At 38.6% G+C, this 22,110-nt stretch overlaps 1 protein-coding gene across 1 annotated transcript; it reads right to left on the bottom strand.

Annotated features, from left to right (window-relative positions):
• Positions 1-7,117: 7,117 nt before the first annotated feature.
• Positions 7,118-7,555, bottom strand: LOC126070896 (olfactory receptor 7G2-like). The gene has a single exon (XM_049875230.1). It carries the CDS (start codon positions 7,553-7,555, stop codon positions 7,118-7,120), a length of 438 nt encoding a protein of 145 aa, XP_049731187.1.
• Positions 7,556-22,110: the final 14,555 nt, after the last annotated feature.

Below are 22,110 nucleotides of genomic sequence, written 5' to 3'. Positions count from 1 at the left end.
GGAAGAGAGGCATTTTTCCCTTACATAAGTCCTATAGGAAAAAGGGTTATTTCCATCCCATGTGGTAGGTTAGACACTTGCACTTAACTTTCACCAATCAAGTGCCACTTCCTCCTGGCTCCAGATGCTCCAAATGTTCCAGCCTACAGTGTGCTGGCTAGATCAAGTCTGGCACCTCTTCACTGCTTTTAAACTGTCTCTTCCTCCCCCTGCCACTCAGTCTGTCTCCTCAACTTTGTCTTTGATGTTAAGGGCTCCTAGATTGTCATATATAATTGATTCACTTGTTTTTTTCTTTTGGGTCTGTGTTGTAAGAGGGACCTCAGGAACATCTGACTATTCCAGCCACTTGGTCCTACCTGTGAATTATATTTTAAATAAATGCTATTAGAAGTAAAAATAAATTAAACTTTTGTGCATTAAAGCACCTTATCAAGGAAAGAGATAACCTATAAAATGTAAGAAAGTATTTGAGAACAATGTATCTGATAAGGCTTTCATGTCCAGTATACAGAAAGATCTCCTACAGCTCCATGACAAAAAGACAACCCAATTTGAAAATGAGCTAAGAACTTAAATAGATATTTCTCCAAAGATGTACAAATGACCAATAAGGACATAGAAAGATGCTCAACATCAATAGTCATAATGGAAATACAAATCAAAACCACAATGAGATATCCCTCTCACACCCACCAGGATAGCTGTTATCAGAAAAATAGAAATTAATAAGTATTGATGAGGGTGTGGGGAAATTGAAATGCCCATCCTTTGCTGGTGGGAATGTAAAATTCCACACTGTTTTGGAAAACACTTCTGTGTTTCTTCAAAAGTTAAACATAGAATTATCATATGACCCCAGCAAATCTACTCCCACATGTATATCCAAAAGACTTGTAAGCAGGGACTCAAGTTGCTTTACATCAACGATGATTGTGGCATTTTTTACAGTAGCCCAGATGTGTAAGCATCTCAAGTGTCAATCAACAAATGAATGTATAAACAAAATGTGGTTTCTATTTTGGGTGATAAAAACCATTATGAAGTAGATAATGGTAATGGTTGTGCAACTAGTTGCAAGTACTTATTGTTACTGAATTGCATACTTAAATATGGTTTAAATAGCAAAGTTTTCTTACATATATATATATCTTACCATGATAAAATTTCAAAAAACAAATTATATTATGTCCCTATTTGTGGATGATATGATACTATACATCAAAAACACAAAAGACTCCATCAGAAAACTACTGCAACTAACAAATTCAGCAGAGTTGCAAGATACAAGACAAACATAACAAAAATCATTTGGATTCCTACACACCAATAAAGAGAACAATGAAAAGGAAATCAAGAAAAAAAAATACCATTTATGATAGCTCCTAAAAAAAAAATACTTTGGAATAAATCTAACCAGGGATATAAAAGACGTATGCAAAGAAAACTACAAAACACTACTGTAAGAAACCAAAAAAGGTCTACATAAATGGAAAAACATACCATGCTCATGGATAGGTAGACTCAACATTGTGAAAAGACAATTCTACCCAAAGTGGTTTACAAATACAATGCAATACCGATTGAAATACCAACAACATTCTTTAAAGAGATGGAAAAACATATCATTAACTTCATATAGAAGAGAAGAAGCCCTGGATAAGTAAAGCACTACTGAAGACAAAGAGTAAAGTAGGAGGACATGCACCACCTGATCTCAGAACCTACTATACAGCTACGGTAGTCAAAACAGCCTGGTACTGGTACAACAACAGATATATGCACCAATGGAACAGAATTGAGAACACAGATGTGAATCCATCCACCTGTGTTCACCTGATCTTCAACAAGGGCCCAGAGTCCATCGAATGGGGAAAAAACAGCCTTTTTAACAAATGGTGAGGCAAAAGTGGATGTCCATTTGCAAAAAAAAAAAAAAGAAGAAGAAACAGGACCCATATCTCACACCACATACAAAAACTAACTCAAAATGGATCCAAGACCTAAATATAAAGCCAAAAACTATGAAGCTCATAGAAGAAAAAAATAAGATCAGTGCTAGAGGCCCTAATAGACAGCATTAACAGGATACAAACCACAAAAACAACACACAAGCTCCAGAGGATAAGCTAGTTAACTGGAATCTTCTAAAAGTTAAAGACTTCTGCTTATCAAAAGTTTTCACCAAAAGAGTAAAAAGAGAACCTACAGACTGGAAAAAATTTTGGCTATTATAAATCAGACAAAGGTCCAATCTCTAAAATCTACAAGAAAATCTAACACTTCTACAACAAAAAGACAAATAATCCAATTAAAAAATGGGCAAAGGAAATGAATAGACACTTCTCCAAATAAGACATTCAAGCAGCTAACAGACACATGAGGAAATGTTTGTGGTCGCTAGCCATTAGAGAAATGTAAATCAAAACCACAATGATATACCATCTCATTCTGACATTATTGGTGCAAATCAATACAACAGGAAATAACAAATGTTGGAGAGGCTGCAGGTAGATTGAAACACTTATTCACTGCTGGTGGGCATGCAAAATGATGCAACCAATTTGGAAAATGATATGGTACTTCCTTAGAAAGCTAGAAAGAGAAATACCATATGATCCTGCAATCCCACTCCTAGAAATACATCCTAGAGAAATAAGAACCGTCACGGGAATAGACATATGCACACCCATGTTTATTGCAGCATTGTTCACAATAGCAAAAAGATGGAAACAACCCAGATTCCCATCAACAGATGAATGGATAAACGAACTGTGGTACATTCACACAATGGAGCATTACGCAATGTTAAAGAACAATGATGAATCTGTGAAGCATCTCATAACATGAAGGAATCTGGAGGGCGTTATTCTGAGTGAAATAAGTCAATCACAAAAGGACAAGTATTGTATGAGAACACTAGTGTAAAAAGTCATGAAAAGGTTTGCATACAAAAAGAAACAATATTTGATGGTTATGAGGGAGGGGATATGTGGGGATGGAAAAACACTTAATGGACAATAGATAAGTGGTAACTTTGGTGAAGGGTAAGACAGTACACAAAACTGGGGAAGCCAGCACAACCTGGGCAAGTCAAGCTCATGGTAGCTCCACAGACACATCCAATCTACCTGAGGGGTGGAATTGTTGGGCTGAGGGCTGTGGGGACCATGGTCTTGGGGAACATCTAGCTCAATTGACATAACATAGTTTATAAAGAAAACCTTCTGCATTCTACTTTGGTGAGTAGCGTCTGGGGTTTAAAAGCCTGTGAGTGGGCGTCTAGATACTCCACTGGTCTCAGCCCTTCGGGAGCAAGAAGGAATGAAGAAAGATAAAGATATAAGGAAAAGGTTAGTCCAAAAGACTAATAGACCATATCTACCATGATCTCCTTGAGACTAAGAGCAGTACAACTAGTTGGTGCTTGGCTACCACCACTATACTGCTCTGTTAGGAATTAAAATAGAGGGCCCTAGCCAGAGCTGGACAAAAATGTAGAAAAAAATTCTAACTCAGAAAGAAGGGCCAGAGTTGCTTGGCCTGACAGGAACTGGAGAAACCCTGAGAGTATGGGCCCCGGACACCCATTCAGCTCAGTAATGAGGTCACTCCTGAGGTTTACCCTTCAGCCAAAGGTTGAATAGGCCCATGGAACAAAACAAGACTAAAGGGGCACACCAGCTCTAAGGCAGGGACTGGCAGGCAGGAGGGAACAGGAAAGCTGGTATTAGGGAACCCAGGGTTAAAAAGGGAGAGTGTTGACATGTTGTGGGGTTATTAACCAATGTCATACAACAATGTGTATACTGTTTTATGAGAAACTAGTTTGTTCTGCAAACTTTCATCTAAAGTACAATAAAAAAAATTTCATCAACATCAGAAGGGATACATATTTTGTAACGTCACATACGTAATGTAAAAATATACAGAATTGAAAATAAATGAATTAAGATTACATGCAGCAACATGATTAAATTTCAAAAGCACAATCAGGACACAGAATTCATTCATTAAAATTTCACTACTAATAAATTTAGAAATAGGCAAATTTATAAATCAGACAGGAATGCACCTAGGAATGACTAAAAACTTCCCTTCAGTCACATTGCCAGTATTGTAGCAAAAATACAAAAACTGGCAATTTCACAGGTCTATCAAATGACATTTCTTGGCTCAGTGGTTGAATGCTTGGCTGCTAGCCAAAAAGCTCGTGGCTCAAAACCACACTGCTGCCCTCTGAGAGGAAGAAGAGGTAATTTGCTTTCATAAAGATTACAGGTTGTTATGAGTTGGAATTGACTGGACGACATCCAACAACAACAACAACATTAATTATATATGGCTGCAATATCAAACTATCACAGAAGTGGGTGGTTTAAAATGAGAAAAACATTATTGTCTCCAAGTTCTGTAGGCTAGAACTCCAAATTCAGGTTGTCAACAGGACTATGTCCCCTCTGAATCTCCAGGGGAAGATCCTTTCTTGTCTGTCCCAACTTCTGGTATCCCTATGAATTCTTTGGCTTGCAGCCGCAGCTTCACTCCATATCTTCCTTTGTCTTCACAAGACATCCTCCCTCTTTGACTCTCTGTCTCAATATCTTCTCTTTTATAAAGATAACACTCATATTGGTTTAGGACTCTCCCTACTCCAGCATGACCTCATATTAACAGGTAACATCTTCAAAGATCTTATTTCCAAACAAAGTCACGTTTGCAGGTACCAGGAGTTAGGACCACAACCTATCTTTTTAGGAGGCATAATTAAATCCATAACAATAAAATTCAACAAAATAGAAGAACATAGGAGAAAGTGATAAATACCAAATTCAGGATAGTGTTTGCCACTGGGAGGGTAGAAGGCAATAAGACTAGGAGACTATTCATTGGATTATGTGGTGATGTCATTATTTCATAACCTAGGTCATGGGTATATGATTCCTCATTATATTACAATTCTTTAAAAACTACTGATACATTTTATACAGTATTTGCATATGATATATTAATAATAAGTAAAATGGAAAAGATTCCACTTTCTGGATTCTTTCATATTCTAGATTCTAAATCCATTCTCTCATATTCTTCTAATATTCAAGTCATGCTCGTCAAACTTCAGCATACATCAAAATGTCAAAAAAGTAATTATTTAGAATGTTCATCCTACAAACATCTCCCCAGATATCAAAGCCAGTAGGTAGTGGGTGAGGTATGGAAACAAGCAGTATGAACAAGGTCTCAGGTGACTCATCTCTGCAAGTGTTTTATGGACATAAATGGAGACAACTTTGCAATACAATACACCTGGTGTGCCTGGTGATGAGCTGACTTCCCGGTTTAGTGCCAAACACAATCCCACCACCACCATCAAGGATGACCAGAAGGCACTCCAGACACTCCATTAATTCACCTCCAAGGTCTATTTTATTCTCAGCTCAACACCACAGAGATGATTCTGAGTGATAATCCTGATTCTTCGTGGTTGTGGGAAAACTGATCACCCTAAGCCTGCCAACTTCCCTTTTGTCTCATTCCATTTTACACTCCACATGTCTTCCTCAAAATAAAGTCCATGTCCATAGAAAAACTGTTTTCCTCATAATTACACATTACAGAATTTTCCATGAGATCCCTAAGACAGCAGCCAACCCTCTAAGGCTTCAATGGTTCAATTAATTTTACTCAATCTCTGTGTTGACTCACCAGAGATAAGAAAGAAAAACTGCTAAATAAGGTAGCTAAGGAGAAAAGTAAAATATCATAGATACTCTGGTCAATAAATCAATGAGTAAGGATCAAGTCAAATATGTTTCCAAAAAAGATGACCAATTCTACTCTGCCTAACTCAATAATTATTCATTTGACTTTATTGCTAAAACAGGTAAAACCTACTAATAGCTATTGCAATAATGGTAAACTAATAAAAGTACTGAAGGAAGTGGTAAAAATATGTCAGAGCAAAGTATAATAAGCCTTATAAATTATGGCCAAATACAAAACATAATGGTCCTAGTTAAATTTTATTGAGTATTATGTGCCAGGCATTATATTAAGTGCTTGTAGTGGTTATAAGAATTAACTTCCCAACAGCAAAAAATACACTACATGGTCAATCTACGGCTCTCATAATAACTAGTATCTCCCAAACAGATACGTGATTAGAAACAGATATATGCTATTCTCAGTGATCAGATGGGAGCAGATGTCTCCTATACGATTCTATGGGAAAGTCTATTAACAGTATGTACTCTATTAACAATTTTTATCAAAAAATTTCTGTTGTACATAGGGTCACTATGAGTTGCAATCGACTCAATGGCACCTAACAACATTAACAATAGGTCCAGAGATGTCAGTTTTGTGTCTGTATGCATGATGTCTGGATATGACGCCTGAGTCTGTTGCAGTCACACAACAAGTGGAACGATTTCTAGGATGAGGGCATTTCATGAGGAAATGAATGAAGTCTTAATGTTCTGTTCCTGTGCATTTCGAATCTCTGACATCCTTGTAATGAAAGATAACGCTCTGTTGTTTGGACACTCAGAGTCAGGGTTATGCTTTCTTAATAGAAACAAAGCCTTGGAGTTGAAATCATTTATCTGACACCACAAAGCTACAAAAAGAGCAAAGTCAGGTTTCAATCCCAAGTTGAATTACACCTAGCCATTATGTTATCTCTTCATTTTAGAAGAACGTGGTGGGGCAAAATCAAGCATTCTGGCTCAAGAGTATCCTGTCACTTTGATGAAATTTAGAAATCCCAAACCAAAGCTCATAATATAATCACTGAAAAGCAGTTGTGCCCCTGATAACACTCCTCAAGGCTGCCTTCATGTCCCTGTTTCTCAGGCTGTAGATGAAGGGGTTCATCATGGGAGTTACCATAGCGTACAGCATTGAAGCTACTGCAGTTTTCTTGGAAGAGAGTGTAAATGTCGTACTTATATATGAACCAAAAGCTGTCCCATAGAATAAGAAAACAACTGAGAGGTGAGACCCACAGGTAGAAAAAGCTTTATACTTTCCACCTGCTGATGGCATTCTCAAAATGGAAGAGACAATTTCAGTATAAGAGAAAATGATTCCAGAGAAAGGAAGAACACCCAGTATGCTAGCTGTAAAATATAAGATTGATGTTATTGGTGAGAGTTTCAGAACAGGCAACTTTGATGACCTGAAAAACTTCACAAAATAAGTAAAGCATTTCCAGATCTGTGCAGAAGGACAGACTCAACAATATCAGACTGTGGAGCAGGGCATCCACAATGCTAACGAGCAAGGAGACTAGAATCAGCAGGCCACAGAAGTGGGCATCCATGATGACCATGTACCTCAGTGGGTGACAAATGGCCACATAGCGGTCATAGGCCATTACTCCAAGGAAAAAATTTTCCAAAGTACTAAAAATCATGACAAAGCAGACCTGGGTGAGGCATCCTGCATAAGTGATGCTCTGATTTTTTGCTTGGAGGTTTACCAGCATCTTTGGGAGCGTGGTGGTGCTGAGACAGATGTCAGTAAATGAGAGATTGGAAAGAAAGAAGTACATGGGGGTGTGGAGGTGGGGGTCAGAGCTGACGGCCAGGATGATGAGCAGGTTTCCCAGGACGGTGACCAAATATATGGACAGAAACAGGCTAAAAAGGAGAAGTTGCAGTTCCTGATCCTCTGTCAGTGCCAGGAGAAGGAATTCTGAAACATCTGTTTGGTTTCTCGGTTCCATATTGTTGATGAATCTGGTGGAAAAGATTGAGGCGACTGACAATCAAATGTCAGGAAGCAGCATCTTAGGATGGAAACAAGAGGAATGGGCGGGAATATAAAGGTGTTGCCTTCTGCATGTATATTGTTCGGTTATTTAAAAAAAGTGGAGAAGCTGATATAGCAGGGTATCAACACTTATTTATTATTTTGGAAAGGAGTGAGGGGGTGGTCATTTTTTTATTACATTCTTTGTGCTCTTATTAGCATTTTAAATATTTGGTAATTGTGGAAAGAGAAACATATTCCGGAGGCAGCCTGATAAGACTGTCTCAGACACAATTGCTGTCTTTCAAAATTAGAACTGGGCAACAGAAATACAAGTATTCCCTCCTTTTTGAAAGTTCATGTTATGCTACTTTACTTTTTGAAAGATTCACATCAGTACCTGTTTTCTTCACTAACTGAAAGAAGTTCAAAGAGTATTTTGCTTAAAAAAATAGAGATCAAAAACAAAACTCACCTTCAGTGTTTTTTTTTCAACGATTCTGTAAAGAGGTATTGCACACCTGCTAGCAATGAGAGTCCATCCCCAAGCCCCTTTCCTGAAAACTACACTCAGCGGTTGTCATACCTTTGAACTGCGTCTGTGAACACTGTATGTTAGTTTTATTTTAGGTTATATGTGTTATTTTGTATGATTTGGTGTGTTATTTTGGGGTCTGAGAATGCTCAAAATTTTTTCCCATATAAATTAGTGGTAATGGCTTCTTCACTTAAGGCCATTTCAACTGATGAAAGCTTTTGTAGGAACACTCTATTTTCAGATAGTGGGGGAAACCTGTAAGAAAAATGTGTGCTAACAACTAGGAATGGGAAGATAAGGTTAAGCTGATAAATCTACTTTTGCCACCACAAGAATGCTAGTAAATATCAGAGAATTTTAAAATAGTCATCATGATTGAGAAGGGGCAGATTTCTTTTCAGGAGGAAAATGGTCAGGAGGACAGTAGCAGAATGACAGCTCCTTGCTATTGGTGCAAAGATACAAGGAAACATGTTGTCAGGAAGATGGAAGACAGTTAGACAGGAGTTGAGATGTCTTGATTCCAATCATTTCATGCACACACTATTTTCACAGGCATCATTCCTCTATATGTTCCTCTATTAAAATATTTGTCCTCACTTCTAAATATTAACTAAGGGATTTATGTTACCTGGCTGGCATCATTGAGGAATGATGATTGACATCAGCCCTGGATGTTGGATGATGTAGATGGGAGATCTATCCTTCGGAAAGGCAGAGGGACCAAGTGAGGCACCAGGCTCCTGGGCAAGAGAATCATCTGTGGCTAGAGTCTCGGGTGTGCTGCTTCCTCACTGGAAGGGGACTATTGAATGAGGTGGCCACAGGTAGACTATTTGAGGTCTCTATGTCCCTGTGGGCTCAATATCCAAAGCTCCTCATTAACTAAACACTTTTCTTGTCATTCTGATCCCAGGACAGAGCAAATCTTTAAAGACCAAGAAAATAGAAGGTAGAATTAAATGTGGCTGAATCCCAGCCTCTGGGAGACCAGCTGTATGCCATTTCTCTCTCTCTACCTGTTTCTTTTAGTTCCACATCACATACCTTTTACATAAGGATACACCATCCTTCTCTAATTGCATCACAACATTTTTTAGGTACAATTGAAAGCATATCCACCTTAGTAGTGATGTTAAAAAGCCTGATTCCAATTTTAGGTGTGACAATATAATTTATGTATGAGGGTACAAATAATATATTTAGAAATATAGGTAAGTTATTTTAAAATGCAAATACATAGTCTTGTTTCTTTCTAAGTGTCATTGAATATTCCCTGATCCTTACTCTTTATTCTGTATATGTTCATAGAGCATATTGTAAGTCATTCTGTCTGGTGAATTCTGACTGTGATTAGTATAGACAGTCCTATTACTCCTTTTCTAGAGTTTCATAATCAACTTTTCCAGTTGTGTCCCAAAAATATTTATGCACATTTTTCTCAATATTCGTGGAATGTGGGTTGATATTTTGGCTCTTGATTTTTAATGGAGTTGTGAGAAATCACATTTTCACTGGCTAGGCACTAGTATGCAGGTTTATCCACATTCTCAGTAGATTTAGTTAGATGAAAACCATTATTTAATAGATGAAGATGGTATTCCATGTGAATATTCACTTAAAAACCTTCGTCTTTAATGAATTCAGTATACTCATGAATTTATCAATTTATTTTACTACATGTTAATTGTTTCCATATAAATTTTGCTTGCTAATCTATAGCATTCTCAATATGTTATTTGAGAAACAATTTGAGACAAGATGGCATTATAGTGTCACTCTTCACCATCTTAACCTCATTTATTTCAAGCATATGGCATAATACAAATGTAAATTTCTACTGGAATCTTCCCACTCAAATAGAATCTGCCAGTCATTATTTTAATAGCCGGGAAGAAAAATAATACAAAAATGATAACCAAAAAAACAAGATTAACTTTTCAGGTACCATAATCAGAACTCAAACACAAAATGATAAGTAGGCTGCACCTCCAAATTTATGGCCTTAGCAAAGAATTTTAGGTGGAAGATTGCTCTTTCCAGGTGATAAGGGCTAAATGCTCTAGAAAGGATTAGATATTTGAAGCCAAGGTCAGAGGTGGTGTTACTTGATTTGAGAAGTGTGAGTGAACACAAAAATTGTGGACGTTGCTTGGCCCATGACTGCGGATTTTGATCAACTAAAAGTTTCTTAAAAGCCTTCAGGAAGAAATTGAGCCAAGCTCCCTACTGTCTTTGTGGCTGGATTTGTGATTTTCTCACTATTACCAACAGGAAGAGGTAGGAAATGGAGCTCATGGGTTGAGTGTTGGTGATTAGTGAGAGCTACCCTGAACCTGTTAGACAGAAAGAGTGACCACATCGGTGAAAAGGGAGAAAAAAAAAACTTTAAAATTGAAGAGAATATGAAATTTGTGATTTACATAGCCGGAAAGAATAGCAATGCAAAAATAAGAACCAACAACAAGTATAATCAGAGAAAAAAAGTCAAGATTCAGAACATTCAGGCAAGTTCTGAATCTTGATTTTTTTCTCTGATTGTACTTGGTGTGCGATGAGGAGAAGAAAAAGATAAAATCAAAGGGGTAGTGTTAGGCAAATTATACAAAGAGCATCCTGATGGAAAGGGCAAATGCAGGATGGCCATGTGTAGTGCTTTTGTAGTAATCCTAAATGATGGTGGCTTACACCATGGTGGTAATTGTATGGTGGTAATTGTAGAGGTGTTAAGATTTGGTGGTATTATGGATGTCTTTTGGTGGTATAGGCAACAGGGTTTTCTGAAAAATTGGGCACAGAGAGCAAGAAAGAGAGAGGAATAAAAGATGAAGCTCAGTTGGAGAGAACTGCTCAGCACCTGAAAAAAATGTGTTATTATTCACTGTGATAGGAAAGACTGTGGGAAATGCATATCTAGGAGTTTAATATCAGGGTTGTAGTTTTGGGTAAGTTGAGTTTAAGATGTCTGTTGGAGAGGCCAAGCGGGCAGGTGTGTATAAGTCTAGAATGTTATATACGGGAACGTTATATATAAGTCTGGAATTTAGGGAACTGATCCTCTCTGGAGACATAAATTTGGGAGTTATTAGAGTTAGATAACTTTTAAAGCCTTGAGTCTGGATGTTACTGCCAAGGAGTCAACGTAGTTAAAGAAAAGAGAGTTAGGACTGAACTTTCAGACACTCCAGTGTGTGAGGTTGGGAACATGAGAAAGACACATCCAAGGAAACTGAGAACTAGTAGCCAGGGAAGCAGGAGCAAAACCAAGATAATGTAACTTGCTGAAAGCCAGGTGTATTAGTTTCTTGTGACTTCTGTAAAGATGAGCACAAACGTGATGGCATAATACAACAGAAATAAATTCTCTCACACTTCTGGAGGACAGAAGTCTGCAATCAGTTTCACTGTTCCGAAATGAAGGTGTATGCAGAGTACTGCTCCTCTAGAGATTCACTAGGCAAATCTGTTGCCTCTTTGAGCTTCTGGTGGCTTCAGCTTTTCTTTGGCTTCTGGCCTCATCACACCATCCTTGCCTCAATGGGCATATTACCTTTCCTTCTGTCTGAGTCAAATCTCTCTCTAATCTCTCTTATAAAGATATTTCTGATTGCATTTACGGCCTACTCAGATAACCCTTTATCCCATCTGCAAAGAACCTTTTCCCCAACACAGTAAAATTTGCAAGTTCCACAGATTAGAACCTGATATCTTTGGGGCTGTTATGTAATGTATTACACCAAGTGAAGAAAGTATTCCAGTAAGTACTAAGCTAAATCAAGGCTGGTGACAAGCAAAGTAAGTGAGAGATGCAGAACTGAAGCCAGGATTTAACAAGGTAGAGAATCTTGATGACTCTCAGGAGCCCTTTCTATTGCATGCAGGGTCAAGGGTCTGATTGAACTGAACTCAGGTAGAAATGGGAGGACAGAATTGGTGATCGGCAAAATGCTAATGGAATTTCAAAAAATCAAATCTAGCAAAAAGTGGAAAAAAATAATACTTCTGCTGAATTTAGTTTAATTCCTGGCATGCAAGGTTGGTTCTTTCTCCATACAACCACAGTGTTCACTCTCACTCTTCCTTTTCTTGAAAGTCAATTTCTCAGTGAGGCATCCTCTGGCCCTCTATCTAAATCACAGCACCTTCACGTTTTCTTACGCTCTCTCCTCATGTGTGATCTCCATAGCACTTATCAGCACCTAAGTCATGCTGTTCTTATTGCATCAGGTTGGGTTTCATGGCTTCCTGTCTACTCCACTTAAGCAGAGATTAGGATGTCAAAGGTTTGTTAGGGAGTGCTCCTTGGACCAGCACCTGTGAAAGGAAAGGGAAGGAGGAAGGATTGGGCAGAGGAAGAAACTGAGTTGTGATGAAGTCTTGAGATCAGCAGGGAGCTCTGGAGCTGGAATGGCCCTTCAGGGTTATGCCAGTTGGGGTAAGAGAATCAGGCCTTTAAAAGGTGTGTAGATCATGCATTGGATGCAACACTGTGAGGAGGTGGGCCCTTGGGTGCAGAGGTTCTCTTCTAGTGAGTCATTCTCAAATGGTGCTAACAGTTAAAGGCACTCTGCTTAGCTAAGTGCTGAAGCAAGTGCTTAAAAATATGTGAAAGCAGCAGGAAAGAAAGGACCAGAATGAGGATGCCAGACCTGGAAGAAAGTTGTGCTGGCTCACATTCACTGAGTACTTTATTTGAGTACTTATTAGCTGGCAAGCATTATATTTATTGTCGTTAATTTCTATTGAGTCAGCACTCACTATTTGGGATCTCATGTATAACCCAATGAAATGCATTGCAATCTTGTGGCATCTTCATGGTGGTTATATTTGAGACCATTGTAGTGGCCATTGTTAATCCATCACCTTGAAGGTTTCCCAGGCCTTTGCTGTCCCTCAACTTTCTCAGACATGAAGTCCTTCTAGTGATTAATCCCTTCTGATGATGCATCCAAAGTAAGTGAGTTGAAAACTCAGACAATATTTTGTTCTCCATTGGGTTTTCACTGGCTGATTTTTAGAAGTAGATTACCAGGCCTTTCTTCCTTGTCTGTATTACTCTGGAAGTTTCACTGAAGCCTGCCCACTATGGGTGACCTGCTGATGTTTGAAATACTTGTGCCATAGCTTCCAGCATTGTAGCAACATGCAAGCCACCACCGTACAACACACTGACAGACAGGTAGTGGCATTATAGTGAGCACGTGCAGTTACTATGGTGCTTGACTCTACATCAGACTTTCCCAGCACGAGGCTTAGTGTAAGCCTCCCATGTTAATGAAATTTCTCTTGCTGGTAATTAGTGTTGAAAGGGACATATATCCCATACCAGGCTGATAGTATAGGCTATCTTCTAAACGATTCCTTGGGAAAATTATCTCTCCATTACAAAGAGACCAAATAGAAGCAGTCAGTTTTCTGTTTCTATTATTATTTCTGAAATGACCTATGTGCCTTTGGTGACCATAAAGAGAATAACCTTAGGAAGAAACAAACATATGAAGAGTGAAAATGCAACACTGTAGTTCTGTGCCTGAACCTACTCCATCTCTGAAACCTTTGTTAGGAGTGATAATTGTTTTTAATGTTTGACCCTGTTTGTGTCATTGGTAAAAGTTGAGGTATCTAATGTATTTATGCCAACTTTATAGATGAGGATACTGAGCTTGGAAGCAAGTTGTCAAAGGTCAGACAGCTACTACAGAGCAGAGGTGGGATTCAACTTGACGTCCAGGATGAAGACCAGGTTCCTGAGACCAGGTACATGAATGGGTACATGGATGGAAACAGCCTAAAGAAGAGGGGCTGTAGTTCTGGATTGTCTGAGAGGAGAGGGGGAGGAATCCTTCTTGGTTTTCACATGTTTGGTTTTCTAATTCCATGTTGCTGATGAGTCTGATGAAAAAAATAAACATGATGAGACACATAATAGATGTACGAAGTATCTCATTTTAGAGCAAGTCGCATATCTATGTTGTGAAACAAAATGAAAATTACAAATCTTTCTCTATGCTCTCTGTTTCTGTTTTTCCTCCACTTCTTTCTTCCCTTCCTCTTTTACTTTTTTTCTCTCAGTCCTGCTCTCGACTCCACTAACCAGTTCCTCAAGTTTAAATTATTGAATATCCTACTGCCTAGGAAGTCATCAAATTTAAGACTGTAGTTGCCTCTGGGAAGCAAAGGAAGGGGTTGGACAGAAATAAAAAGACTATGTCCTCTTTTTTCTTACTATTTTGTTAATTTAAGAAGATACTCATTATGGCAAAATTTCAGTATTTTTAAATTCTGGAAACATAAATACGTGGGTATTTCTCCTGTTCCTCTGTGCTGTTGTCCCGGTTAAAATACTTCATTGATTAATAAACGGAAACAGATATATGGCTGATTTAGCCTGTGGGTTCTGCCTGGTTTCCACCTCTTCCCACAGAGTTCTCATAACCAGGTAACAGGGTGAAGCCAAATGATTTTCCGTACAAAGGAATGTTAAAAATCATATATAAAAAAGTAAGGAGAAGATTACCATACACCCCTGTTCTCTCAAAACAATACTAAATAAAATTTTGGAAAAATCTAGAACATTCAACAAAATTGAGCAAGGTCAAGTATGTGTTGAGATGGGAAAAGTTCCTGGAATTTTAGGGTCAGAGTAGGACATTAGCAGAATAAGATCTGTTCAAGTATTGGTGCAAAGGTAAAAGGAAACATGTGAAGAGGATGGACAACTAGGCAAACGCCTCACAAATGACTCCATTCTGCTCATCTTCTGCAAGTACCTACCTCACAGCTGCCCCCAGATGGACTGGTAGACAAAGATCTCTCCCTATTTGCAAAGCATAAACTAGGGAACTTCAGATTACTTCGGTGCCAACACTAAAGAGTGATATTAAGTTCCCCTCTGGAGACTGAAGGATAAAAATGAAAGTGCCATGCTCAGGGAGCACAGAAAGATAGAAATACCCGGCTTTTGTGCAAAAATAATGATCTGTTTTTCTCAGGTGTGCTGCTTACTGACCTGGGCAAGGCTGTTGTGTGTCATAGACAGTTTGTAATCTCTGTAGCCATTGAGGGAGCAATGTCCAAAGCTCCTCATTAGTCAGATTCTTTTGTTGCCATTCTGATCCCAGGCTAGTGAAAATCCTTAAGGAGAAAGGCTCAGAGAAAGAAAAACCTAGCATTGGCTGATTCCTGCACCAGGGATATGGCATCCTTTTTCCTCCAAGTCTTTCTGTTCACATCCATTGCAAGTACCATGCACACAGGGACACAGAACATTTCTGTAATTAGATTCTAGCCTTCTTTTTTTACAGTATATTCAAAGGCATCCCTCTTCCAACAAAAATATCAGGGAGACTGACATCATGTTTAGGCTCAAAAATACAGTTTATTATATTGGTATACATATCTGTACAAATACAAGTGATAATATTTATCAGTTCAACTTTATCAACTTCAATCCTAAAAAATGCCAGCTGTAAGAGCTGGTTCTAAATATGGTTCACTAAAGGTTGATCTGGTTTCTGCATATTGTATTCAGCTCTTTGTAAAGTATTCTCTGTAATCAATATGGGCTTAGCATGTCACAAAAGTTTTATTCTTTTTTTAGAATTTGCTACTAACCTTTCTCAAATTCATAGTAGTAGCTTCAATACACATTTTTTTTCACATCACTGCCCATGTTGTTGTTGTTGTTGTTAGGTGTCATCGAGTCCATACTGACTCATAGTGGCCCTATGTCCAACAGAACAAAACCCCGCCCAGGCCTACACCATACTCACAATCATTGCTATGCTTCAGCCCATTGTTGCAGCCACTGTGTCAGTTCATCTCACTGAGGGCCTTCCTCTTTTTTGCTGAACTTCTATTTTACCAAGCATTATGTCCTTCTCCAGGGACCGATCCCTCCCGACAACATGTCCAAAGTATGGGAGATGTAGTCTCACCACCCTTGCTTCTAAGGAGCGCTCTGTTTGTACTTCTTCCAAGACAGATTTGTTTATTCTTTTAGCAGTTCACCATATATTCAATGTTCTTCTCCAAGGCCACAATTCAAAGGCGTCAATTCTTCTTTGGTCTTCCTCATTCATCGTCCAGCTTTCACATGCATAGGAGGCAACTGAAAACACCATGGCTTGGGTCAGGCGCACCTTAGTCTTCAAGGTAACATCTTTGCTTTTCAACACGTTAAAGAGGTCTTTTGCAGCAGATTTGCCCAATGCAACGAGTCTTTTGATTTCTTGACTGCTGCCTCTGTGGGTGTTGATTGTAAATCCGAGTAAAATGAAATCTTTGACAACATCAACCTTTTCCCTGTTTATCATGATGTTGCTTATTGGTCCAGTTGTGAGGATTTTTGCCTTCTTAATTTTTTTTTTTTTTATGTTGATGTGTAATCCATACTGAAAGCTGTGGTCTTTGATCTTCTTGAGTAAGTGCTTCAAGTCCTCTTCACTTTTAGTAAGCAAGGTTGTGTCATCTGCATAACACAGGTTGTACATGAGTCTTCCTCTGATCCTGTGCCCCATTCTTCTTCATATAGTCCAGCTTTTAGGATTATTTTTTCAGCATACAGATTGAATAGCTATGGTGAAAGGAAACAACCCTGACACATTTTCCTGACTTTACACTATGCGGTATTCCCTTGTTCTGTTTGACTGACTGCCCCTTGATCTATGTACGGGTCCCCGGTGAGCACAATTAAGTGTTCTCAAATTCCCATTCTTTGCAATGTTATCCATAATTTGTTATGTTTCACACAATCGAATGCCTTTGCATAGTCAATAAAACACAGGTAAACACCCTTCTGGTATTCTCTGCTTTCATCCAGGATGCATATGACATCAGCAATGATATCATTGGCTCCACATCCTCTCTGGAATCAGGTTTGAATTTCTGTCAGTTCCCTGTCGATACACTGCTGAAGCTACTTTTGAATGATCTTCAGGAAAATTTTGCTTGCATGTGATATTAACGATATTGTTCAATAATTTCTGCGTTCGGTTGGATCACCTTTCTTGGGAATAGGCATAAATATAGATCTCTTCCAGTCAGTTGGCCAGGTAGTTGTCTTCAAATTTCTTGACATAGATGACTGAGTACTTCCAGGCTGCATCTGTTTGTTGAAACATCTAAATTGGCATTCCATCAGTTCTTGAAGCCTTGTTTTTCACCAATGCCTTCAGTACATCTTGGACTTCTTTCTTCGGTACCATTGATTCCTGGGTTGAAAGTAGACCAATTCTTTTTTGGTATACTGACTGTATTCCTTCCATCTTCTTTTGATGCTTCCTGAGTCATTTGACATTTTACTCATACAAATCAAAAAACAAACCCATTCCCATTGAATTGACTCTGACTCATAACGACCCTATAGGACAGAGCAGAACTGCCCCATAGAGTTTCCAAGGAATGCCTGGTGGATTCTAACTGCCAACATTTTAGTTAGCAGCTGTAGCACTTAACCATTATGCCACCAGGGTTTCCCACGTTTCCCCATACAATTCTTCAGTATTGCAACACAAGGCTTGGGTTCTCCTTCATCTCTTTCAGCTTGAGAAATGCAGAACATGCTCGTTCCTTTTGTTGTTCCATCTTCAGGTCTTTGCACTTGTCGTTATAATACTTCACTTTGTCTTCTCAAACTGCCCTTTGAAATCTCCTGTTCAGCTCTTTTACTTCATTATTTTTTCTTTTGCTTTAGCTACTTGACATTCAAGAGCAGGTTTCAGAGTCTCTTCTGACAGTGATTTTGGTCTTTGTTTCCTGTCTTTTTAATGACCTCTTGCTTTCTTCATGTATGATGTCTTTGATGTCATTCCACAATGACATTAGAGGCTAGAAGTCTGAAATTACTTTTACTGTGCCAAAATCAAGGTGTTTGCAGAGCATTGCTCCCTCCAGAGACTCCACAGTCAGATCTATTTGTTGTCTCTTTGAGCTTCTGTTGGTTTCAGGCTTCCCTATATTTGTGGTCCCATCATACCAATCCCTGCCTCTGTCATCACATTACCTTCTCTTCTGAATATGTCAAATCTCTCTCTTCATGTCTCTTATGAAGACATACATGATTGCATTTAGAGCTCAAGATAACCCAGGATAAGACCATAATTTAATCACATCTGCAAAGAACCTTTTCCCTAATAAGGCAATATTTACAGGTCCCACAGATTAGGCCATTTGTCTTTGGGGCAATTATCCAGCCTATTATACCAGGAGAAGAAGCTATTCCAATGAGGACTAAACTTAGCCAATGTTGCTGACAGGCGAGGTGACTACAGATGGAGAATTGAAGTCTGTACATAACATGGTAGAGGACTTTGGTAACACCTCAGGAGCAGTTTCTGTTGCATGCAGAGCAAGAGCCTGATTGGACTAACCTCAGATGGAAATGAGAAGAGAGAGTTGGTGAGCATGAGTACAGACAAATTTAAAGGAAGGAACAATTTCAGGAAATTTAAGGGAAGGAATATTATCTATTTCTTTTCATAATGCCAAAGTAATTTTGATATCAATAGCAGACATAGTTATCACAAGAAAAGAAAATTCCAAGTACTCTTACTCCATTTTGAATAGGACAGGCATATGGTCTACTATGACAGAACTGAAAAATTAAAGAGAATGGTGTCATATTCATTGGGAAAAAAACATTTCGACATCTACCCTGAAGTACAACAGTGTCAGTGATGGCATAATATCCATATACCTCCAAGGAGAGCCAGTTAATACAACTATTATTCAAATTTATGCACCAACCACTAATGACAAAGATTAAAAAAAAATGATTTCTACCAACTTTTGCAGTCTTAATCTACCAAACATGCAATCACAATGCATTCGTAATTACTGGTGATCGGAATGTGAAACTTGGAAACAAAGAAGAAGGATTGGTAGTTGGAAAATATGAACTTGATGGAAACAGCATCAGAGACCACATGATAGAATTTTTCAAGGCCAACGACTTCTTCATTGCAAGTACCTTTTTCAACAGCATCAACGGGGACTATAAAAAGATGTCACCTTAAAGACTAATGTGCTCCTGACCCTAGCCATGATTTTTTCAATGGCATCATATGCATGCAAAAGCTGGACAATGAATAAGGATGATAGAAGAAGAATTGATGCCTTTGAATTGTGGTGTTGGTGGAGAATATTGAATATACCGTGGACTGTCAAAAGAATGAACAAATCTGACTTGGAAGACGTACAATCAGAGTGCTCCTTAGAAGCGAGAATGGCGAGACTGCGTCTCACATGCGTTGGACGTGTTGTCAGGAAGGATCAGTCCCTGGAGAAAGACATCATGCTTGGTAAAGTAGAGGGTCAGCGAAACAGAGGAAGACTCTCAACAGATGGATTGACACAGTGGCTGCAACAATGTTTTCAAGCCTAACAACGACTGTGAGGATGGTGCAGGACCAGGCAGTGTTTCATTCTACTGTGCATAGGGTCACTATGAGTTGGAATTGACTGGACAGCACTTAACAACAACAACATAAACATATTGACCACACCAGATGGAATGCATAGAAATCAAATTGACTACATCTGTGGAAAGAGATGATGGAGAAGCTCAATATCATCAGTCAGAAAAAGGCCAGGGGCAGAGTGCAGGATAGACCATCAACTGCTCATATGCAAGTTAAAAATGAAGTTGAAGAAAATTAAAATAAGTCTATGAGAGCCAAAGTACGTCATTGTTTATGTCCCACCTGAATTTAGAGACCATCTTGAGATAGGTTTCATGCATTGAACTCCAATGACTGAAGACCAGACAATTTGTGCAAGGACATCATGCAGGAAGAAAGCAAAAGGTCATTAAAAAGGTAGGAAACAAAGAAAAGAAAAAAATTCGTCTCAGAACAGACTCTGAAACTTGCTCTTGAATGTCAAGTAGCTAAAGCAAAAGCTGAAGTAAAAGAGCTGAACAGAAGCTTTCAAAGGGCAGCTTAAGAGGACAAAGTTAAGCGTTATAATGACATGGGCAAAGACCTGGAGTTTGAAAACCAGAAGGAAAAAACATGGTTAACATTTCTCAAGCTGAAAGAACTGAAGGAAAATTCAAGCCTCGAGTTCCTATATTGAAGGATTCTGTGGACAAAATATTGAATGATGCAGGAACCGTCAAAAGAAGATAGAAGGAATACACAGAGTCACTACACCAAAAAGAATTGGTTCATGTTCAGCCATTTCAGGAGGTAGCATATGAACAGCAACCAATGGTACCAAAGAAAGAAGTCCAAGCTATGCTGGAGGCATTGTTGAAAAAAAAAGGCCGCAGGTATTGATGGAATACCAATTGAGATGTTTCAACAAACGGATTCAATGCTGGAAGCACTCACTCATCTAAGCCAAGAAATTTGGAAGACAGCTACTTGGCCAATTAACTGGAAGAGGTCCATATTTGTATCCATTCCAAAGAAGGGTGATACAACAGAATGCAGACATTCTCAAACAATATCGTTAATAATGCACACAAGTAAAATTTTGTTGAAGATCATTCAAAAGCAGGTGTAGCAGTACATTATGTGGGAACTGCCAAAAATTCAAGCCTGATTCAGAAGAGGACTAGGCACAGAAGTTATCATTGGTGATGTCGGATGGATCTTGGCTGAAAGCAGAGAATACCAGAAAAAATGTTTACCTGTGTTTTATTGACTATGCAAAAGCATTTGACTGTGTGGATCATAACAAATTATGGATAGCATTGTGAAGAATGATGTGATGGTTAAAGTGGTGTGTCAACTTGGCTGGTCCTTAATTCTCAGTGGGTTCACAGCTATGATGTAGTTTGACAGTTATGTAATGACGTAATCAGCTCCATCATGAGATCTGCTATAAGCAGCCAACATGTGGAAAGGGAGTTTCATTGAGGGTGTGGCTTGCCTCCAGTATGTAAATGGATGTTCCAGCAAGGCTCTCACTCTGGATCTTGCATCTGGCTCCTCATCATCTGACCTCAGGTTTTTAGGACTTGAAGTAGAAGCATACCTGCCAATCTTGGGTTTGCTAGCCCCTGCAGCAATGTGAATCAGGATAAGCCTCTAGCCTAAATCCTGACCCACAGACTTGGGACTTGCCAGCCTCTCCAATCGTGTGAGACATTTCCTTGAGTTAAGCCTCTCTCTCTCTAAATGTATATATATATACACATATATACACACATATACATGTACATATACGTATGTGCATATATGCATGTATATATGTACATATATACATACATATATATATTTTTTTTCCACTGGTTTTCCTTATATAGAACCCAACCTGAAACAAATGGGAATTCTAGAACACTTACTTATGTTCATGAGAAGCCTGTAAATAGATCAAGAGGCAGTCATTTGAACAGAACAAGGGGATACTGCATGGTTTAAAATCAGGAAAGATGTGTGTCATGGTTGAATTCTTTCACAATACTTATTCAATCTGTAAACTGAACAAATAATCCAAGAAGCTGCACTATATGAAGAATTTAACATTAGGATTGGTGGAAGGCTCATTAACAACCTACGATATCCCAAGGACATAACCTTCCTTGCTGAAAGTGAAGCCGACGTGAAGCACTTACTAATGAAGATCAAAGAGTATCATCACCTTAGTATGGACTACACCTCAATATAAAGAAAGCAAAAATCCTCACAACTGGACCAATAAACAACATCATGATAAACTGAGAAAATATTGAGAAAACAAAGTTAAGTATTATAATGACATACGCAAAGACCAGGAGTTACAAAACCAAAAGGGAAGAACATGGTTAACATTTCTCAAGCTGAAAGAACTGAAGAAAAAATTCAAGCCTCAAGTTGCTATATTGAAGGATT

Source organism: Elephas maximus, chromosome 3, assembly GCF_024166365.1.
Source record: "Elephas maximus indicus isolate mEleMax1 chromosome 3, mEleMax1 primary haplotype, whole genome shotgun sequence".
Classification (NCBI taxonomy): domain Eukaryota; kingdom Metazoa; phylum Chordata; class Mammalia; order Proboscidea; family Elephantidae; genus Elephas; species Elephas maximus.
Note: the sequence above shows the minus strand (reverse complement) of the source record. Positions and strands in the feature narration are given on the sequence as shown.

Coding starts and splice junctions, on each gene's coding strand:
- LOC126070896 (XM_049875230.1), bottom strand. CDS start 7,555: ATGTACTTCTTTCTTTCCAATCTCTCATTTACTGACATCTGTCTCAGC.